Source organism: Haliaeetus leucocephalus, unplaced genomic scaffold, assembly GCF_000737465.1.
Source record: "Haliaeetus leucocephalus isolate CR32 unplaced genomic scaffold, Haliaeetus_leucocephalus-4.0 Scaffold340, whole genome shotgun sequence".
Classification (NCBI taxonomy): domain Eukaryota; kingdom Metazoa; phylum Chordata; class Aves; order Accipitriformes; family Accipitridae; genus Haliaeetus; species Haliaeetus leucocephalus.
The window spans coordinates 2,025,887-2,044,623 of NW_010972776.1; the positions used below are offsets into that span (position 1 = coordinate 2,025,887).

General features: G+C 46.4%; 1 protein-coding gene across 1 annotated transcript; it reads left to right on the plus strand.

Moving 5' to 3' along the window:
* The first annotated feature begins 1,853 nt into the window (after nucleotides 1-1,853).
* LOC104834795 (putative P2Y purinoceptor 10) lies at nucleotides 1,854-8,334 on the plus strand. Its single transcript, XM_010572393.1, has 2 exons — nucleotides 1,854-1,925; nucleotides 7,310-8,334. The coding sequence occupies exon 2, from the start codon at nucleotides 7,312-7,314 to the stop codon at nucleotides 8,332-8,334; it is 1,023 nt and encodes a 340-aa protein (XP_010570695.1). The 5' UTR covers nucleotides 1,854-1,925; nucleotides 7,310-7,311.
* The last annotated feature ends 10,403 nt before the right edge of the window (nucleotides 8,335-18,737 follow it).

Genomic DNA, 18,737 nt, shown 5'->3' on the forward strand with positions numbered 1-18,737 from the left:
CAAACATCCACATTCAGACAGGAAAAATGTTATCCCCACTTTGCAACTGGGTAAATTGAAGCACAAAGAAATTCGGCAGAACTATTCTGCAGGTTTTATATGACTTGTGCCTTTAAACCTCTGTCTTGTTCCTACACTTCTTGTATAACAATCTGCCCTAAACCAGGCTGCCAGAACAATTTATGTGCATAACAGTAGCTGCATCTCTTCTGTAAGTAGACCTGTTCTTAAGTATACAGTGTATTTTCACAAACACCCTTTTTTATTGTTACAGTTTACTTTTGTAACTGCAATGCTTCACCCACCGACAGGTACAAGCACAGCTATGATTAACTTCATCTCTCCTTTCTACAAGGATTGTGGCTTTTGCTCAAATCACTCAGGTCTATTAGTGACAACTGAGTGGGGATGAAAGCATTACAGATGGAAGTTCATGCAGACAAGAGAGCATCTGCGGAAGAGTTGATAACGTTTGTTTTCCAGAAATGCTAGTCGGGTCAATCAGTGAACTGTTTCTGAATTGCTGTTTCCAAATGAGGCTCTGCTTAGCTTGCCAGGCTAGAGTATCGTGCTGTGATTTAATGTTAAAGACAACTTTGTGGTTGAATAAATTCCAGCAAATATGTTCCCATTGCTGATGAACAACTTAAAAAATCAGCTAAACAGGATGTACTGATAAACACTGCAACATAGGCCAAAAGCTCACTATTGCTTTTCATGAAGCCCATATAAATAATTTTAAAATAAACATCTGACAGTCTCCCAACTTCTCCCAACGTCCTTTGACAATTCATGGAAATAGGACTGTCTGTAAAGCACAGCGCTGCATTTTAGGGGGTGTTCATTGTGAGGCATTCTTATTTGAATCAGAGCCACTAGGTTTGGGTTTCTGAGGTTTCTGAGCAGTCAGACATCAATGTCTATATTGTCTCCAAGACAGGCAGTAGCTGCAGTGATGTTCTACTTCACACACTTAGACCACGACAGAGCAGAGAGTTCAACTGCTGAGCTACAGGGACAGTCGTGTGCTGCAAGCCAGAGGCCAACCCAGAAGAGGCAAAGCAGGGCAGATTCCCTGTGGCTTTCTGAAAATCCAGACAATTAGATCCCCTAAGAAGGTAAGGTCCTAGCCTCACTAATACATTTACCCCCTCGGATAAGGGTGAGGCTGGATTTCACCTCCTTGCTTGAAACAATTTAAGAAGTGCCACTGTTTGACATTGCTGGCAGGGAACTCCAGCAAGTGTAAACTGAGCTGCCTGCTTATTTAGTTCAAGAGAAATGTCAACCAAGGCTCAGGCGAGTGCTATAAAAAGCCATTGGGAAGTTGGACTTCATCAGCAAGAGGACTTAGCACTAGGTGAAACAGAGCAACCACCAGCCGAGGCTCACACACGGCTATGACCGTCCACAGCCTCGCCATCAGGAGGCAAGAGCAAAGCTGAACTTCGCAGGGAGGAGCAAGCAGAAACCTCAGGAGCGTTTCCATGGTCAGCTCGGACCTCTGCTTGGAGAGGAGGAAGAGTGGGAGAGGAGGAAGGGGTGCCCTGCACGGAGCAGCACCCAGCTCCGCTCGGGACCTTCTCCCACAGCAGCCCCGGGGGTGCCAAGCCATCGCGGCGGGAGAGAAAACCACCGAGGACGAAGGCACGTGAACCCGATTTTGGGACAACCCCGCGTATGCCTGGCCGGGACTCAGCTCAGCAGAGCTGGGAGCCCAGCAAGCGAGTCCCACCGATGCAGGTGGGGGCTGTGAGCCAGCAGCAGCTGCAGCAGGGAGCCGCAGGCAAAGCAGCACCCCGCAGCACCCCGTGATGTCATCCAGGTCGCCGTGCACATGTAAACACGGCTGGCGCGGTGCAGCCAGGACACTCCACTTCCTCCCGCCAGCACAGTTGCGCTTAGCTGGGTTTCTGCCTGAAAAGGTAAGGCTGCTTTTAAGCTCTCTCTTTGCAAGCTAGAACCCTCGTTCACGAGCCTATGCTGTTTCTTACAAAAAAAAGTTGAGCTCCTCTGGCTTTTTCTTAGGGGTTGGCTCTTGCCGGGAGGAGATTTGTGGCACTTTTGAGGCTTGAAAAAAACAGCAGCCCTCCTTGCACGCCAATCCTCTGTATGAACACATGGAGGAGTTGAAACAGCGGCTGCATGAAGTTGCTGTTGCTAGAGAAAGCAAAATGCTAGAGCGTGGGCAGTTAGCGGGTCTCCAACTGTTCTCCAGTGTCATTGCTAGGTACAATTTCCTTCTTTTGCCTGATTTCTCAGGGAATATCTTTTATTTTAAAATCATACTTGACAGTAAGGGAAACTTGCAAATCTGTTTTTTCTAACGGTGATTTATATTACCATAAAAAAAATCCACATGCTGCCTGTCTTTGTGGCATCCAACGCTCTTTGACTGAATTGCAACAGTAGGAAATTAATTAATATTAGTCAGTGGGACACAATATGGCAAAAATAGCAAGATTGCTTGGGCTTGTTTTTCTTAACGAGAACCCTGAGGCAGTTTTAATTCATAATTCAGACTGCAGTCACTGGTCTGGATTAACACTTAACTTACATCAGGGACTGAAGCTTTTAAACTCTACTTTGTAAAAGGTGGTTTACTGATGGGCTTGTATTCACTTGCACCAGCAGCTCGCCTCTGACGGGAGCACAGCAATATAGCACATGTGCAATTTGACAGGATTCATAGTGGGTGGCTCCTGAATCTGAAATTTCTTAAAGTAAATCAAAAGGGAACCGCACCAAAGGTGAGTCAAATCTGGCTTCCCGCACATTTATGTAGGAGAGGACTTCAGCAGCAGGCTGGAGCAGTAGGATGTGTGAAGTAAGAGTGTGATTTTTGTTCAGGGGCATGTTTTCTGGGTCAAGTGAAAGTGCTCGGAGCCTGGCTCCAGTGCGAACATCACCAGCCAGGGGAACTGTATCCATGATGGAAGTCCATCATGGGACAGCCCTCGCCAGCCTGGAGCAAGAGCTCCAAGAGGGCTGCCGGCGTCCTGCTGCGTGTGCGTGTCCTGCTTCTTCAGCTGCCGGAGCTGCAGAAATGAGAATTAGATTAGTGTTGCAAAACGAAAACATCTCATCACAACAGATCAAACAACCGAGATCTGCTCTTTTTTTGTGGAAGAAGAAAACCAGAAAAAGTACCCTTAACTGTAGAACTTTCCACTTCTGACTGCAGAGGTTTCATACTGAAGTGCGAGTGCAATAGCGTGAGACATTCACAGCCATGCAATGAGGGCAGAGTGTAGAGGCATTTGTGTCTTAATCAAATCAATTAACCTGTCTGCTGATGGGCATGCCAGAAAGATCCAGGACTCTGGAACGATATTCCTGTGCTTCTCAGTCCTGTCAAGATGAACATCTTTTTCCTAGAAATGCCATGTTTAGCTTCCAAACATCCAGCTACAAGTAATAATGTGCACTCTTCATTATGTCCTTACTGCAACAGCCTCAGAAATACAGACTCTATTTAAAAGTAAAAAACAGTAGTTAGATAAAAGTGTATTTATTTAGTACAATTTTTTTTTGAAATTTCATATTCTGAAAACAATGTTGCAGTAGGAGCTGTCTCCCTGCAATACGTAAATAAGCATCAATAAAATCTGATGGAGATTTTCAGCCTTCTACCTTTGCTGTACACACATCATGCAGCAAATGGCTCTGCTTTCTTTACAGCTTTGGAGACTAATTTCAGACATTCAATGGTATCTCTGTGTGTCTGCTTTTGTGCACAGGTGGGAAGATAAGGAGACAGTGTGGGATTAAGCTTCAATCTGAACAAGAAAAGTGGGAGGAAGGGCTGAAATGCAATCATTTTGTAGTCCCCTGTGCATATGCCTGGGTGCATTTTGTCCAAAGAGATGGTTTAATCTCATTATATTTTTATGACACTGTAATGAAGTCATTTATTCTCAGAAAGTGCCCTGTTCTTATGAGCCAGCAGACATCACCCATGTATGTGTTAATTGTATTAATGCTTTTGCACTGCCAGCCAGGTCATCCTGCTCAGTCCACTTCAATATAAATGGCCTGACCCCAAGTTCATTGAATGCAAAGGAGAGGCTTTTCCTGACTCCGCGGACCATACCTTTCCTGTTCGTCAATCACGGTGTAACATTTACTCGGGGTGGTGGGGATGGGACATCACCTGCATTTCCACAGGTTGGGTTTTATCACCTTTTGGCTCCAAGGTTCAAAGCAGCTCCCTGGCCTCCATCAAAGTGCAGCTTTTCAGGTGTCATCTGCCTGTAAACACCAGCAATATAAGGACTGCTCCTGGGGGCATTTTTTTTTTCCTAGTATCAGTTATTCAGCAACACAAGAGTTTTTCAATTTGGGATCACCCTAGAAGATAGCAACATGAACTCATGAGACCATAGTCACACCACCGCCTCTGCCTCCTGCCACTCAGACAGCCCTAGTCCCCTGGGGACAGAAAAATATCTTAAAGAGGAGGGCAAAGAAATGAAATCTTGATTAACTCTGACACCTTGTGGACAATTAGCAGATGAAGATGAAGGCTGCTGGGGGAAATCTCTCCTTGCTTTGGGCTCCACCATGGTTTCAGGCATGCTGCAGCCTTTGCAGCCCAGCCCTGTGCTCGTCTGCGTGCCTGGGCACAGTTTGCTGCAATCAGAAAGTAAAGGCTGATTTCTGGTATCAAGCGTGTGCATTCAGTATCACCTTTGTGTTACAGCATACGCATCCTGGACACATCGGTTTACCCTAAATGGCTCCATTCAGAAGCCAGTTTGAGTCAGCAGCCTGAACTTGATTATTCTGATTGCTGACATTGCGGTTCAGTCCTTAGCTGTCACATGAAATGTAAATAAGGGCTAACTGTATCTAGGGACCTCAGTAAGCAAACTGACTGTTATGACTCATTGGAACTGAAGAACACAGGTCCATTGGCCAGCATTTAAATATAAGTGTGTCCTTAAAATAGAACATTTTGCAAATGTACCTAATCCTCCATGGTTTCAATGGCCATTTAGCACTTGTGTTTTGGAAGGGCACCAGGCAGTCAGCCTAACCTTGACATCCAAGGGAAACCAGGCAGCTAGTAACTTTGAAAGTAGCTCTTTAATGGCTTCTTGGGAAAGTGGGAGGTCACCTGAAGAGACAGAAATTGGGTGTAGTGAGCGGTGCTCTTACTGGAGGCAAGGGCAGCAGACAGCATGTCCAGCTAGAGCTGCAGATGAACCAGATGGAAAGGGAACACAAACCTCCAGAGCGCCAGAAATTCACAGCCCTCTCAAGAAATGGGATAGGACCCCAATTTACCTCTCCGAGAAGCAATCCCCTGACCGAACACCCCAGTGCCCAGCTCCATGCCCTGTCCATTCCCTGTCTCAGTGTCCTGAGGAGCACCAGAAAGGAGAGCAGGAGGCCTCCCATGTTGCTTCTCAGACCATTGCATTCAACGTTGCTTATCTCCTCTTCTCATGGAGATAAGGCCATGGGCCAGATGCATCTTTCCCCCTTGTTTCCAGCACCCTTTGAGCCTCTTCCCTCCTCATGGGCATGTTATGGCCTCGTGATAGAAGCAAGGCTGTGGTGTCCTGGGATGGGGACAGCTGGGGACACCCCACCATGGAGCACAGCATCTCGTCCCAGAGCTGCCCTGGGGCGAGGGTTCCTGGGAGAGAATGGCAGACTGGAGGGATTGTGCTGGAGGGAAAAAACCAGCCTGGGAGGTGTGCTCCGAGGCACCTGGCCTCCATGTACTCGTGCCATCTTGGTGAAGGAAGGGGATTAGAGAGAGGGTTTCTTGAGTGCAGCACCTCTTTGATGTTTGGTGCAACTGAAGGATGTAGCCCAGCTGCTAAAGCGAGGGTGTTGCAGGAGATAAACATGCAGACCTTGCTTTTTGAAGACTGTGAGAAAATGAAAGACGAGTTTAAAATGAAAAGGAAGAAAGTTGGCGGCAGCATGTGTCTGGGGAGCCTGCAGGAGCAGTGGTTAGGTGGGGCTGCTCACCGTCAGCATCAGCCAGAGCCACTGCACCCGCGGTGAGGGTGGCCCGTGTCCCGTGCTGGGACCTTGCCACATCTGGGCATTTCTGGGGCCTGAATTACAACCCTTCCATTGCAGCCTTGAACAGTGTCTGTATGAGCTGCCAAGTCCAAGTACCGCAACGATTAACAAGCTGAAAAAACAGCTATTTGTGTTCTTTGTCACTTGAGAGCTCTAAGTGCTACTCTTTTTTTGTAACATGAAGGAAAAAAACATTAGTAACAGGGTACGAGTTACTAATATCTACCTACAGAGACTTCTTCTGGCAAATGCCCCTTGCCAGTGGTGCAGGAAATGAGTCAGAAGGAATGAATCAGTGTCTGCAGTGCCACATGAAATAGGAAGCTGATATTCAATTTTAACTGTTACATTAGACAAGGAGGGAATTGCTGTAATGAGAATTATAATGTTATGGGGAAATACCTGATAAAACCAACTGGCCTTACTGAAGACAAGTCCCAGTTACAAAAGCTGACAGAAGAAAGATGGCCCAACAGTTCAACACGTGACATTTTGCCATCCCTACTCATCTGAATCAAAGGAGAGGCAGAATTTGGAAGTATCTAAAAATAAAATTATCTGATGGAAAAAAGTATTAAACTGAGGCTGCTGGGGTGATGAGAAATGGAAGTTGGTGATCTGATTAGGTCTCTGCTTGTTACATTAGCTTAAACACACTGTACCACTGGCTGCATTTACAACAGTCAAACTTTTCAAGCCCACTCCCTGCTACCCTTTTCCACATGGCCTGTCCCCATCATGCCAGAGAATGTGGGTACATGAGGTCCACCGATGGGGTCAGGAGACATGCCACCTGCCCAATGTCTAATGTATAACTTAACAGCAGGTATGATTCAGTGGTTGGCACCCACATTTTGATCGTTGAGCCATGTGGTTGCTCACGCACAGAAGCTGGGCTATGGCACATCTTTCTTCCATGTATTCCTCCCCTGCTACCCAGAGACCAAACCACAGATGATCTCAAGGAGAGGGCCAAAAGGATAGGCAGCTTCTCCTGCTCCTCTATTAGCAGTATGGCACAGCTTCACCCATGCTTATGGCACTCGGACAGCCCAGCAAGGGGACTGACACAACAGGAATGGTCCCTCACGCCTGCGTGAATAGTCTCTGAAAGGGCAGCTTTGAAGAAGATAGCAGGATGTTTTATACAGAAGGCATTTCCAAACCTCTGCTTTGTACTGAATAGCCAAATAGGAGATGCAAATGTGAATACTGACAACTCTTGCAGTGCCTTTACCTTTACAGCCCCTGTTTTTGTTCTCTACAGGAATGACCCACCCACCCTATACCACGACAGATGTCTCCAGCAGCCCAGTCATGATGCAGAGCAACCAGACCTGCTCCAGTCACAATATAACGTTCAAAAACAGCCTGTACGCAACCACGTACACCATCATATTCATCCCCGGCCTCCTGGCAAACAGCGCTGCCTTATGGGTCTTGTGCCGCTTCATCAGCAAGAAGAACAAAGCCGTCATCTTCATGATCAACCTGGCCATGGCCGACCTGGCTCATGTCCTTGCGCTGCCACTGCGAATATACTATTATATTAACTCCACGTGGCCTTTTGGGAGATTCCTTTGCTTACTGTGTTTCTACCTGAAGTACCTCAACATGTACGCCAGCATTTGTTTCCTCACCTGCATTAGCATCCAGAGGTATTTTTTCCTGTATCAGCCGTTCAAAGCCAAGGACTGGAAGCGGCGGTACGACGTAGCCATCAGCACTGCGGTGTGGCTCTTCGTTGGGGTGGCATGCTTGCCGTTCCCCATCATGCGCAGCTACGGTCTGGCCAAAAACACAAATACCTGCTTTGCAGACCTTCAAGTCCGGCAGATCGACAGCAAGGTGGCCACTGTGCTGATGACAGGCACGGCAGAGCTCTTCGGGTTCATCGGCCCACTCATCATTATTTTATTCTGTACTTGGAAAACAAAAGACTCTCTTCGGGGCTTCCAGATACCTCTGCAAAATAGCAGCGAGAGGCAGAAGGCTTTAAGGATGGTTTCCATGTGTGCCATTGTGTTCTGCGTGTGTTTTGCACCATACCACATCAACTTCTTTTTTTACATGTTGGTGAAAGAAAACGTCATTACAGACTGCTTCCTGAGTACCATTACACTCTATACCCAACCCTTTTGCTTAAGTCTTGCGAGTCTGGACTGCTGTTTAGATCCAATCCTGTATTTCTTTATGACTTCAGAGTTTCAGGACCAGATATCAAGGCACAGCAGCATGGTCATCAGGAGTCGGCTCATGAGCAAAGAGAGTGCCTCATCAATTAAGGAATGACAAGAATGCCAGCTTAAAAGAATGAAGATATTTCATATGAAATCTGAAACTGTTCTGTGATACTCAATTACCAACTCCATTGTGGAAGATCCTGTGAGTTTGTTCAGGGGAGTTTTGTGGCAGTGGAAATCTGTCAATATATAGAAGATAGAACTCTATTTAAGACCGATGTGTTGGAAGCTGATGAGTGACCCAACTGGCATGACTACACCTACTGCTGTGCCACCCACATCTGACCTAGCTGGACTAGAAAATTTACAGGAGGGAGTGACAAAACTTTTGCTAGGAAAGGGTGGAAACGTCCCAGGAGCTTTTCTTCTATTTTCCCACCTCCATGGCTCTATGATCAAGCCAAAGACAATCCCACATCCATACACTGACATTTGCTGTAGTGTCTTCTCTGCTAAAAACAGACAACACATACAAGAACCTGAAAATGGCCAGTAACAATAAACGGCAGTTTTGGTCTCCGCACTTAGGGCTGCGGACACGTGAAGGTTGGCAGCTTGCTTCACCACGGCAATCCTGGCTTGCCGCTGCCCATGCATCCCACTGGTCACCACGCTTTCCTCTGCTTCACCTTTCCTGCACTCCCCCTCCCACAGTTCATTATTCCCCCTCACCCAGCCCTGTTTGCTCCTTAATTGCTGATGCATCCCGTAACTTGCACCTACAGCTGGTGCAAGACCCTCTGTAAGACAAATCCTCCAAATGGCTCCTCAAACACTCCCGAGAGTGGGACCTGCCCTTGGTGCGAGTGACTTTCTTCCCCTCCAATCTGCCCCCGTTGGCACGGGGGGGGGCATCAGCACAGGGTCTTTGCCTTCAGACCCCGAGGGGCCGGACCACTGGGAGCGTGCCGCAGGCTGGGCACAGCCGGATTCAGCATCGGCGCGGGTGGATTTGACAATGCTGGTGGTACTGTTCAGGTCCTCGCTCTCTTCTGCGTGTGGCTTCTTGGGCCCAGAGGTATCTATGATGGATCTGCCCCAAGAAACCTTGGCTCAACAGGTTCAACTGACACATCTTTTTTGAAAGAGAGGTGTCCTTGCCAAGGTGTTTTCACTTTATAATTGGCTATGAAGATATGAAAAGCAGGGACAAGAAAGGATGCCATTTACCCCTTATTTTAAATTAGTGACAGCTCTTCAGCCAAGTTCACCCACTTTGTGTAACTTCAAGGGTATCCTCATGATACCTGGGGATTGTTTTGGCTGAACACAGGCACTGATTTATTGCCTTTGAAAACCTGTGTTTTTTCAAAAGGAATTCTCATTAAGCACCAGCGTCTTACATGTTGCTACAAAAATAGAAGAAATACCAGAAACATTTGCTAAGTGTATTTTAAATCTAACTACTCAATTCACGTAATTACATTTTAACTCAGCCAAAAATTTTCTGCATATTATGTTTTCCTACTTGACTGTTTTACAATAAAATGGGAAAAAGCAAACAATAGCCAGGTTGAAATAACCATTGCGCTGGAGTTCCTCTAAAAGGCAGCAAAGACATACTGATTAAATAGTGTAAACTCTTGTAGTTCTCCTCCCATTTGTGAGAAGATGATTATGGGCCACAGTACAATGAAATTGATCTTACATATAGATAAGTGAAAATACCAAAATATGCCTATCTGAAGGAAGTAACTGTCACAGAGAGAGTAGTATTGCAGGCTTCTCTAGTTTTCTGGTGAGAAAGCTGCAGAGTAGGCAAACAGTCCATCTCCCACTGAAGTCAATGGAATGTTTTCTCAGATTGAACTGGCAGTTCATTATGCCATGTTTACACACTGCAAGGTGTCCCTCTAAAAATGTGAGCAGAGGTTGATGCTCAGGTACACAGTTAAGCACGCATAATGATTTTTTTGTCAATTTAGCAGTTTTCTCATAAGCTAGACACTGTATAATATTGCCAGTGAAGGACACTTTAGTTTCAATGGTTATTTTGAGGATTTTTATGGACCTTGACCAGCTAGCATGTGACTGGGAGCTGTTTACAGGGATTTCTTTCTCATACAACTCTTCATTTTTCAGGTGAAAACAAGTTGAAGGCACTGTTATGGTAACTATGTAGCTTGTCCTACATTTTTCTTTCAAAAAACTGATGCTTAAAAAATAAACGCATTTTTGCAAACATAAGCTGAGTTTTATAGTTAACACTTATACCTAGAAAACTGAATGGGATCAGCTCCTCCTTGAATCAAAGAGTTCAAGTGATGGAGTGCATCAACTTTTATTATTCTTAAACAGATTGCTCACTTGTCTACAGAAAGGTTTTCACCCCACTCTAATATGACTGGTGTTTATTTGTTATTATTATTATTTTTTTAAACTAAAACACTTCTATTGGATTTAGAGGTATTTTGGGGAGAGAGAGTTCCTCCATGGGAATAGCTGTGCTGCAGGTTGTGTGTGACAAGTGACTGCTTTCATCCTTACGTGCAGGCAGGACCGCAGAAACCATCTCTCTGTATCTCATCCAACAATCATGTTGCAGATCCAAATCTATTCGGCTTAAAAAAGCACGCACCATTTACAAGAAGACTGGTAAAGCAGAAATTGGTAACTATAGTCCCCTACATACTGAAAGTTATAATGTGGACCTGGCAGGGGAATACCTGCTCCAGCATCTGAATGTCCAAAGAGTGATGGTGGCTCTCCCAACCTTAACATTAACAATTAATTTGGTGGATGCATGAGAGATAACATTCCCCGTCACCGTGACGGCATCCCCAAGCACCTCGGCTGCTCACACTCTCCCCCCGTCTTCTTGCCTCACTTGCTCTCTGAACTCCCTTAGACTCCCCAAAACTGTCCTTTTTCTATACTGCAGCCCCAGCCTGTGAGGAAAAGTCACACACTCAACACTTTCAGCCTTTCAAGTCAAATCGCTTTGACGTGCAGGAGGTTAGACAGCTTGGTCTAATGGTCACTTCTGGCATGTGGGAAAGCATACTGGTTTTGGCTGGGATAGAGTTAAATTGGCTGTATGGTGCTCAGTTGTCGCATGGGGTTAAACCATGACACAAAGTTCGCTGAGATGGTCATGATGGTGAGCTAGCCTAGAGAGCAACAATTCAAAGTAAAAAAAGAGATCAAGGAAAACTTGGAATTTTCTGAAAGCATGTAGAATGTCAAAGACCATCAGTTTGGCCTCCACAAAGCCACAGGTGAAACTCAACTCAAAGCCTTTAGTTCGAGTCCTCCAAAACCTCAGCAGCGTGTGTCAGGAGAAGAACAGACGAATCCAGCATCACTGCTGAGGTGAACAGTATTTCGGCTGCCTTCATGGCTGGGAGGTGCTGGATCCGACACAAGACCTGGGGCTGCAGGTGTTGGCTTTGCCTGCCAGCACTCTCACACTTTCAAAGGCACAATGTGCCCAGCTCCAGTTCCTGTAATTCACCCCGTTTCCTGTGACCAATAAAGATGTTTATTATTTTGACAAGAGGAAATATAATTTCATGATACTGCTCCTGAATTATCTCTTGTGCTGGTCCCACTGCTCAGACTCACCAGCTATAAAAAGAAGACATCTTCAACCTTCTTGGGCAGACACAAAAAAAGGTCTTTCAAGAGAGATGCCACAGAAAGGCAGAAGTTAACCAAGTCAAGAGGCTGGGTACAGCTTTGCCGATTTGTGAAGGATGGATCTGAAGGGCTCCACAGGCACCTGGTGCCGGAGTCACCCTGTGTGAAGCTTCACCCTGATGGGAACTGCTCAGGGTGGAAACATGGTGAGGTCTCCAAGGCACCTACACTGATGGCAGTGCACGTCCCCTGATGGCACGGCCCTGGGCAAAACTGCAGCGTGACATATTCTTCTCTAGCACATGAGCCATTCGCCTGTTAGCAAAAGAAAATGTGTTTCTTTGCAGTGCCAGCAAAAAACCATCCCACCTTAACTGGTATCAGAGGTCTGGTAATTCCTCTCCTGCTTGAGAAAGGGCCCTTCTGCGCTTGACAGTGAACGCATTTGGAAAGAAACCCCATGGGATTTAATGTCTTTCTGCAGCCTCAGGTTCTGAGCTGCAGGATCTTGCAAGTACCTCAGCTTCATTTTCTTTCCTTAGATGAAATTACCAGCTCTCTATGCAGACAAAAACCAAAATATGCTGTAAATGCAGGCTAACAGCTCAACAACTAGGAGACAGCTCAAAAATATGAAAACCCTTCATTGCATTTAACAGATTTCAGGGCTATGACTGGTGCATTTTGACCAAAAATGCTGGGTCTATGGATTACACAAGGGCTTAGCCTGAAAAGGTAGGGAGCCGACCGACAATTATTTGCTGCAAAAATAAATCAAAGCTTCCTAAAAACGCTGCCGCTGTAGAGACCCCTGTGCAGTGGCAAGAAGAACTATGTGTCACAGGGCACCAGGGACTCTCCCAGCCCCACGGGCTGTGCGCCGACAGCTCCGGTCAAGCCACAGCAAGTCTCTGCACAAGGGGGAGTTGCTTTGTGTGAATAAGGCCTCCTCCTCCTGAATGGCCCACTGTTTTTCATACATCCTTCAGGTGCATCCTGTCAGATATTTCTAAATGCTGAGTGCTTAAAGAGATGCTGATCATATACATTTGGCCTTCTGCCCACAGGATGCCAGGCTAAAGGTGAAGGTGACCTTTATCTGGAGGCCTTAGATAAAGTCTCACAGTTATTTAAAAATTCCTTTGTGTCATCTGCCTTTGAAAGTATAACATTGCATAGAGTAAAATGCACGTTTAGTAGCTGTAACGAGCCAGAAGAGCAGAAATGCTAAACAAAAATATGCATTCCATTGAAAGAAGAATGGAGAGGTTGATTAATATATGTTAAAGAAAGAGGCTTGAGGCTTGTCAATCCGCCAGCCTTTCATGACAAGGAGGGTTGTGATCTTCTGCAAAAGTGTTCCAAAATGTCGATGAGCAGAGGAAGGACTCGACGTGGTTATGAACCCCAAGGTGCGAGTCTGACCCTCACTATGGTCTGACATCCACTGACCTCTCCTTCCCCAGCAGCCCTGCTATAAACACGTACCTAAAAATAAGGCTCAGAGATGGTTGGATAGGGCGCTGGGTATGTGCTGTGGACACAGAAGTAGGATGTCCTAGGGAAGATATCCTGATAAAACAGCCACTTCACTTTGGGGTAAACCTTTACCCTCTGGAGAGGGATAGGGCACAGTTCCAGCCCCCCTTCTGCAAATTTGTGAATGTTTTGCAAATACATCAGCACTGTTCTTTCTTCCAAGGATCAGCATCAGCTGCTGAAAAAGTTGCACAGGAAGAAAACCTGGAATGCTAAGCAGCTCTCACCTTCCAAATCACTTTGGTCTCAGCTGAGATGAGAAGCATGGGGCTTTACAGGCACTTACTTGCTAGCAGGCTACATTTACGTGATGGATAAGCAAGCGGTAATGAAGAAACCCATAGATATGTCTTTAAAGGCTGGTATATAAACTGTATATAAACTGGTCTTGCCTTCGCCTTCAGGAGGATGTTGACTAACAGATTTGAGTAACTGCATCTCCACTGACCACAGGAGACTTCAGGTCAAGGATCCTCTTCTCCATTCTCTATGCTACTGTGGTGAAGCATCAATTCACGGCACAGGGTGCACTCAGGACCCGTTGTCAGCATCGCTGCCAGCATGGAGAAACCCTGGCAATCGCCCAGCCGGTGGGCTCAGCTGCTGTGGGGAAAGATGCACACTTGATCCCAGACCCTGAGCTGGTGACTTACTTTACAATTAAAGGTTATAATAACTTCCTTCTTTCATTTCTCTTCCACAGTCATGTTTCTGTTAATATAGCAGGGTCATAGGGCCAATTACAGAAAATAGATGAGTAGAGCAACAATAGTTCTATTTATACATTACCTACAGTAGGAAAGGGAAAGATGCCAACAGCCATATTATCTTCGCAAGCCCTGGGCCACAAGATGTGACTCTGTATATCAAGTAAAACTGTTCAGCTGGAAATGAGGCAGCTCATAATAAGTTACACTACAATATATGCCTGCCAGTTTTCAGCAGTTCAGAAAGAAGAAGGTCATGCTTAGCAAGCAGTAAAAGAACAAAAAATTATATATATGTGTGTGTGTATATATATGCAAAAGGAATTAAAGGAGGCAAAAAGAAAAAAGAAATTGGGAATGATGCATATTATGGTTTTTTTTAAGCAATAGTATTTTGGGAAAATCTCCACCTTAAACCATCATATTTCACAAATAAAGTCCAAACCCTTAGCTTTAGCCTATAGCCTTGATAGTCTGAGGCTAACCAAGCTCCCAAGAAAATGAAGGAAAATTACTACCTTCCAATAGCTTACACTGGCAGTTTTCAGTTTTCCTTTAGCAAGCACTTACTGGAAGAGTTTTGCTTCTGTATTTTATAGCTTTTAGCAAGCAAATGGCAAGTGACTGTGGATAAAAGCAGAAGCAGCTCAACTGAAGGACAGTGTCACCTAACACAACTTCTGTGCAGAAAGAAGGAAAGAAATCCGTATCCAAGGTCCTCATTGCATGGCAGTTGGATCTAACGACGTCATCGCCTTCCAGTTGTTTAACGTCATTAGCTGTACACGTTTTCTGTGGTGAAGAGAAACAAAATACAGGATTTCCTGTTCTGCAGCCACTGTACTGGGCTGCAGATGCCGGCAGGATTCCAGCTCTCCAAAAACATGTGGAAGTTTAACGAGGAGTCGCTGGGACTGGGATTGCTGCGAAAATCCGTAGGAAATAAAAGCAGAAAGCTCACTCCTCCCGCTCTCTAGCATGGATGTCACCCCCCTGAAGGATGGGAGTCATAGGAAGGTAAGCTTGATTTCTGCTGCATGTTTTCTTCAGTAGATTGAAACTATCACAGTTCTGAGCAGTGTTATCACTTTTTTTTTTCAGTTGTTCTTCAAAAGATTTTATCAGGCAGAAGCTGGTGCACATCCTCAGCAGTTTCTGAGTGTGCCCACATATTTCTGTCTCGCTCAGCTCTGAGGGGTGGGTGAGCAGAGCTCTGTGCATCCGAGCAGGCTGCTGTGTGTGGCAGTACACAGAGAAAGCCTGTTTTACCCCAAATACTTCAATTTTGCCGTGACTGACAGAAGCTGCCATAACTGACCAGCTCTGTTTACAGGTTTCCTATTAGTGCCTAGATTAAACAACCACAATTATTGCTTAAAACACAAGTGCTAGAAAGCCCCTGCTACTTCAAATCAGGAGCTTACTTCAAGCCAAAAGCGGATTTATTTTTTTTTTTTTATTTTTTTTTCTTTTTCCTAGACTGCTTTTCCCGCCAGCATCCCAGGCTTGAGCAGGGTTGAAGGGAGGCAGCTCTGCCCCAGTCCCCCAGCTCTGGGGCTCCCGAAGCCGGGGGCTCACCCCAGCGGCACCTGGAGGGCAGCTTTAGCCTAGTTTGTCCAACCAACCCATGGAAAAGATGAGGGCCAGTTTGCCAGTGAATCTGGGAGTAGTAAATGCAATACCGCAGCAATGTAGGGCTGGGTGGGGTGCACAGTGATTCAGAGTAGCCAGGCAATTTCCAATAACGACAGCCACATATGCCTCCAGGAACAGATACTGCTAACATTCTCAGAAAAAGAAACACGGGTTTTTTAATAGCTGCCTTAACCTCCTAATTAATTGCAAAGTTACTTGATGTTTAATGAATTGCAGCGTTACATCCACAACCAGTGGTCTTACTCCTTTGGCAGTGACACTGGTCATCCCCCTGTAACTTCAAGCATGCAACTGGGTAAAACTCAGCTTTGCCACTTAAAAAAAAGCACCACCACCCCCCGCCCCTACCCGTGTAAAAATCCACACGTGGATGAAATAGGAAAACAATCAAGGAATGGCAGGGAGTATTTCGTACAAGCTTTATAAAGTCGCTGAACAAAGCCCATGGGAGAATCTCTGCCCTGACACCGGCAGCAAAACATGGTGGGAGCTGGAGGGGCTTGGGGCAAAGTGCAGGTGGGAGGGAAGGCAAAAACTGAAAAACAATAATAAATAAAAAATTTGACCATTTCAGGAAGCACTGGCCTGAACCCAGACCAGCGGGGGCTCAGCAGGGAGCTCCCTGCTGCTTTCTTGCCAGGTGCCCTGACAAGCACTGTCACCTCAAAACCAAAAGTGTCAGGTACCAGGAGTGACATCTGGCCCTCCTGCTGAGAAATCTCCTAGGGAAAGCCAAAAAGTGGAGAAAACTGGCAAGGAGGGTCCCTATGGTCACGCCTGCAGGGACAAGGTTTAGGATTTGGGCTGAGACGCGTGGCAGGGAGGAGAGGATGGGAGAGGGATACCAGGCGCTCCATAATCCTTTTCACAAACCCAGAGCAGCAAGTGCCACTGCTGTCACTGGAAGGCTGTGACAAGAGCTGGGAATAGCCACATTCCCCACACTCCTTGGCAGTTTTCCCTCCCCATTTTTTGGGGAGATGGGAAGACAAGGTGTCCTGCCACCGCTTTTCCAGGGTTGAACAGACGTGGTGCCAAGGGCACTGGCCAAGCACGAGCCCCTCATGGGTTTTCAGACAGGTGAGGTGCACACAGGGATGCTGTGGGGACCAAAGGGTTTCATCTCCCACTGTCCCCTCGTGACAGATGTCCCCATTCCCCTGCCTTGTCCCGGCTTGGTGGAAAAGTCAGAAACATCCAACCCAGGGCTGCTGGCTCAAGCCTGGTCAGCAGCCAAAAGGTGCACTAGCCCAGCAGCCTGCCTGCAGCTAGGGTTTCACTTCAGCTTTGTTAGGTTTTTTTGCAGCCAAACCCTGGAGAAATAAGAAATGGGAAAAGGCAGTTTGGCAAGGGCTCAGTTCAGAAAGCAGGGCGTAAGCACCGCACATGCGCAGAAATGGGGTAAATGCACTGACCCTTCCTTCTCGCATCAGAGGTGTGGGCAGCCAGCCAAGAGGCTGCTGGCTCTATTTTCTATATATAACTGTATATATATGCGCTATATATGTTTATATAAATATATAACCTTCCTCCTGAATCTGAAAATGTGGCAACCCCTCTGAAGAGCTGCCTAGGTGAGGAAGAACAGGGCAGAGGAGCCTTCACCCTGTGCCTCAGAGCAATGCCAGCCTCTGCACAGAAATCCAGTCCCTGCTGCAAGCGATTAGCTTTTAGGAATCCATCCCTGTGGCAAATGCCAGGCTCAGGGCTGCGGGAAACAGCACCACTGGCTGCTTTTTAATTAAATACCACTGTTGAAGGGCTCGGGGGTAACAGCAAGAGGTGCTCGGGGCTCTGCCAGATCAGGCTCTGGTCTCCTGGAAGGGAAAAGCAGGTTGCCTGACACCTTGCAGGCAGCTACAGGCTCCATTTCCAAGGGGAAAATTGCACTGTTTTGTTGCAGATGATGCTACAGGCCCTTGGTTTGTAACCTGCTGCTGCTGAATTGCCTCTGCCCGAAAGAACAGACCGTTTCCTCACGGGCTCTGCTCACGAATGACAAAAATCCATCACCTCTCCGGAGAGCTGCACGAGTACCTGTGAACTCCCCGTGACCCACTAATATCCTCAGCGCTGGCTGGATGAGGTGAAATGGGTAAATGGATGAAAAGGATTTCTACTCTAACTAAAAGACAGATGTATTCATCTTCTTTCATGTCCTGAACTGTTGCTGGAGGATAATTTCTGTTGCTACAACACAATGCCTGCACAATGTGCCATGAGTGCCGAAATTGAGTTAGCAGGACCGGCAGAGCAACTGGCATGTGTTCGGCCAGCTATTAGTTTATAAATCCAGCCTTAAATCTGGAGCCAGAGCTCTGATAGATCTGTCTGCACCTCTCCCACTGGCCTCTGCTCAGGTCAGCTGCCTGCCAGCACCATCGTTTGCTGATGCTAATTATTGCCCTCACTGATGATTTGCATTGGATCTTTACATAGATCTGAAAAGACAGTGTCTAGATCCATTTAAAGTCCCTATTTATTTACAGTCTCACTGAAATTGCTTGTAGACATATCAGTGAGCACCAGTGTGATGGGAGTTTGACAGAAAACTATATGCAAAAGTGATTCCGAAAAACCCCAGGGAGCTGAAGAAGCTCTCTGGCATTAGCAATAAAGAGATTAATGCTACAGAGCTCAACTGAAATGTCACTGTAATTGTGGCATCGCCTTAGGGGGTGGCAGAGTATGAAACCCTGCAGAGCACATCTGACAGGAGCTGCGTGGAAGATGCCCGGGATCGCTGCCTGTAAGCAGGGTCTGGCTCTACACCCTTCCCAACACACACACACCATCTTGCACATACACACTGTACACACACCTACACAGAACTTACTCTCCTGTACTGAAGTACATTTACTCCATGTGGGGAAATACTGGAGAGTTTTTGGCTTTACAGCATCTGTTCTTACTCCCTACAGAAACCCTCCACCCACCTTAATCGCCCCATCAGCAAAGAGACTCAGGTGAG